The sequence below is a fragment of the Oratosquilla oratoria genome, chromosome 12 (genome assembly GCF_046742065.1).
Source record: "Oratosquilla oratoria isolate Oo_2021 chromosome 12, ASM4674206v1, whole genome shotgun sequence".
In the NCBI taxonomy this organism is placed as follows: domain Eukaryota; kingdom Metazoa; phylum Arthropoda; class Malacostraca; order Stomatopoda; family Squillidae; genus Oratosquilla; species Oratosquilla oratoria.
The window spans coordinates 32152829-32156533 of NC_134788.1; the positions used below are offsets into that span (position 1 = coordinate 32152829).

The 3705-nt window shown below is 38.4% G+C and overlaps 1 protein-coding gene across 2 annotated transcripts in view; it reads left to right on the forward strand.

The window, feature by feature from the left end:
* The window catches only part of LOC143031272 (uncharacterized), a 5668-nt gene extending 2861 nt beyond the window's left edge, over positions 1–2807 (forward strand). For both annotated transcript variants that reach the window (XM_076194898.1, XM_076194899.1), the window contains exon 2: positions 1–2807. This exon is cut by the window's left edge and continues 654 nt beyond it. In XM_076194898.1, coding sequence (XP_076051013.1) covers positions 1–858 — 858 coding nt within the window. In that variant the 3' untranslated portion in view covers positions 859–2807.
* The last annotated feature ends 898 nt before the right edge of the window (positions 2808–3705 follow it).

Consider the following 3705-nt stretch of genomic DNA (forward strand, 5'->3'; position numbering starts at 1 on the left):
CATATTCGTACACACACGGGCGAGAGACCCTACAAATGCGCACAGTGTGCCGCCGCCTTTTCCGAGTCGGGCAGTTTGAGAAAACACCGTCGAATTCATACCGGTGAGAAGCCTTATGAATGTACTTCTTGCGAGTCTTCGTTTTCCAATTCGAGCGCTCTAAAAAGTCATTTCCGGACCCACACAGGTGAGAGACCATTTAAATGCACCATTTGCGCAGCGTCGTTCTCTCATTCTGGGAGTTTAAAGATCCATACATACACTCACACAGGTGAGGGTTCTCACAAGTGTACCTATTGTGAAGCCTCGTTTTCTCAGTTGCGGAGTCTGAGAAAACATGTCATGATTCATACCGGCGAGAAGCCGTACAAATGCCCTTATTGTGACGATTCTTTCTCTCGAGCTGGGAATCTCAAAAGTCACGTGTGGAAGCACACAGGAGATAAGCCTCATAAATGTGTTTATTGTGAGGCTTCATTTGGAAGGTCCGACTCCTTCAAAAAACACATTCAAACTCATACAGAAGATAAAGTTCTTAATTGCACATCTTATGAGGGTTCTCTTTCCAAGTTACCTCAGTCTAAGGCTCATGAAAGTACCCACAACAGTCCATGTATAAGATTAAAGAAGAGTGATAATTGTAACAATAAAGTAAATGAGAAATATAGTTCAGGAAACTGTAGTAGTCCTAAATTGAAACCCAGTCGTACACATACCATTACCTTGTTCCAAGAAAAGGCCAAAGATGATCTGGAGGTGAACAGTAAGGAAAGTTCATCCGAGTTCCCATTAGGTTATATTAAGGAGGAAATGGTGGAGGTTAAAGTTGAAGAACATGAACCAACATGCGTTCAGTAGGAGAGCAGGAATTTGTAGTTCTAGCTATATTTAGGTAACCTGTGACTAGATCTGTTAGTGGAAGAAGTCCACTATGTGAGATGAGGTTTTGTAGATCAGGACTATTTATGCATATTTGATTTGATGTCATTTCTGTAATGTGAATTTAGTATATTTTGAACCTAATATTTTTCCTAAATTGAACACACCAATTGACTGTTGTAACAGGATTGGTTTTATTTAATAATCACATCAAATATATGGTTGATGCAGTATATAGTCATAACACTAATGTTTATAATGTACCTTCAAGAATGTGTATGGAACTGATGAAAATTATTTTCTTTAATGTATTGATTATTGTTAATTATATTTTTTATAGTATTTAACTGAAATAAAACTTGGAGTGCAAGGACACCTTTGAATCTTTTTTTAGTAAAAGTGAACATTCATTTTGGGGCATCACTGTATCAAGTTGCTAACAACATTTACCAGTCATTAAGTAATGGTGCTGTGCTATCACTCGCATTCAGATGAGATCTAGTTTGGATTTTGATGGTGGTGGTGAGCAAACACGTCATAACACTATGATCATCACAGGAGATCTTGAACAGTGCATAGAGTATCTTGCATTTTTGGATATGCAAAATTGATACTGGAGGTGATGGATAGACCTCTGCTGTGATTAGAAAGAATTACAAAGGCGGAACATGCCGGCAGGAGACCTTTTGGTCCATAATTAGGTCAGATGTGAAAAATAAATGAATAAAAATATATTAATGTAAATAAATAAAATACATAAATAAATGCATAGGTGTAGTTAAATAAACAGGTAAATAGTAATTGATAAATTGACATATAACTAATAAATGAGAATCAAGCAAATAATGATAAACGGACAAATGGTAAAACAAATAATATAAATGATAATCATTATAGCATCTTAGGTGTTTATTTAAATGATTCTCAAAGCTTTGAGCTGAACTACTTTGCACTGCCTCTGCAGGAAGTTTATTCCATTCATTAAGTACACGGTTGGCAAAGTTGTTTCTACCCACTTCCAAATTAAATCTATTTCCTGACAGTTTGAGAGCATTATTTCTTGTCCGATTCACATTCAGTGCGAAATTTTTTGTCACTTTTGATGTCAAATCCCTTTGGAATTTTGACCTGTATCAAGTCACTTCTGAACCTAATCCCAAGTGTAGGCCTGGCCTGGAGCGACAGTGCTGATAATGTGGACTCTCTGTGCTTCACTTAACAGTGCCAAATGCCTCATGAAGCACTGCACGAGGCTCAGCGTTGGCCTGACCATTAATTCAACACAGTACAATTAATTCAAATTTCTAACTCTAACAATCTTATACTTCAAAAGGTGAAAGAGGATTGGGAAGGGGAAATAAAGGACGAAGTGTACTATCGAGACTTAAGGTAGAATATTACAAAGCACAGAATGATTTCATGTAATTTTGTACCGACCATGTATAGAACATAATGGAAAGGTAGTGAATTTAAGTAAATTATATGCAGTAACCAGAATATCTATTTTCATTTATTTATTCTTATTTGTTTTATTCTATTATTGTCCAGTATTGTACTGTCGTGTTATCGGTAATGATTAATTCGTCGGTCGTCGATGTAGTATTCAATTTGGTCACATACTTTGCATTAGTTTTTCTTCCTTTTCCACTACTTATAACTTAAATGCAATTTACTTGAATTGTTATTTGAAATTTAGTTTGGTAACTTAAAACTAGACACTGAATCATGGATGGTAAATTTAGAGAATCGACGTGGACATTTAAGACGCGTTCGGTCAACATCGGGAGTAAGGACGATATCATCGCTGTCGCCACTAATATGACGATTTACCTGTTGCCAATTAGTTTTCAAATAATTTTGGCTACATTAGTGAATGCATTGCTAAATGTGCTTTGGGATACAGAATAAAAACGACCAGGACATTTTCCTTTTATTTTTCTTCAGAGAAGCTCTTAAAACTCACAACACCACCTCTTTTTTTCGTGGTTTTGCGAGGTATGTGGCTCGACCCTGTGATTCGCACTAAGTTGGTCATCAATGTGATCGCCCTAAGGGAACCCGAATTGCCCCGGTTGCAGAGTACAGGGAAGAATGACCAAAATGATCCATGGACTCAGAAAATTACCTTACGAGGAAGGAGAGGCTTAGGCACCTTAACTTACACTCTTTGGAAAGACGCAGAGTGCGGGGTGATCTAATAGAGGTGTTCAAGTGGATCAAAGGCTTTAACAAGGGTGATGCAAGCAAGGCCATCATATTAAAACAACAGGGCAGGACTCTCAGTAATTAATTTAAACTGGACAGATTTAAATTTAAGAAGGAAATAGGCAAGAATTGGTTTACTAATAGGGTGGTCGACGAATGGAATAGACTTACTAACCATGTAGTGAGCACTGCAACTATCGGTTGTTTTAAGAAACGGTTAGACGACTTTATGGATGGGGATGACAGGTGGTGATGGATACGGAGCTGCCTAGTGTAGGCTTATGGTCTCTTGCAGTCTCCTTCATTCTTATGTAATGGGCAAGGGTCGGGGTAAAACATGCAGCTGCTGCACCACGCATTCGACATATCACAAGGTGCGTCGAATGCTCGACGCTGCAATAGACGCATTCAACACACCACAATAGTACAGCTTTCGTCCGCCAATTCATTGACTCGAGTTCGAGTCCCGCCCAGAGCTGATTTTTTTCAGCATTGCTGCACTGCCAGCCGGTACTTCAACTCTGGTAAGCAATTTTTGTGTACGGTCGCAACCTTACCTATGGATCGGTCCAGACTTGCTGTCCGAGTTGTCATCAGGGAGGGTATTACTAAGTATTTCAG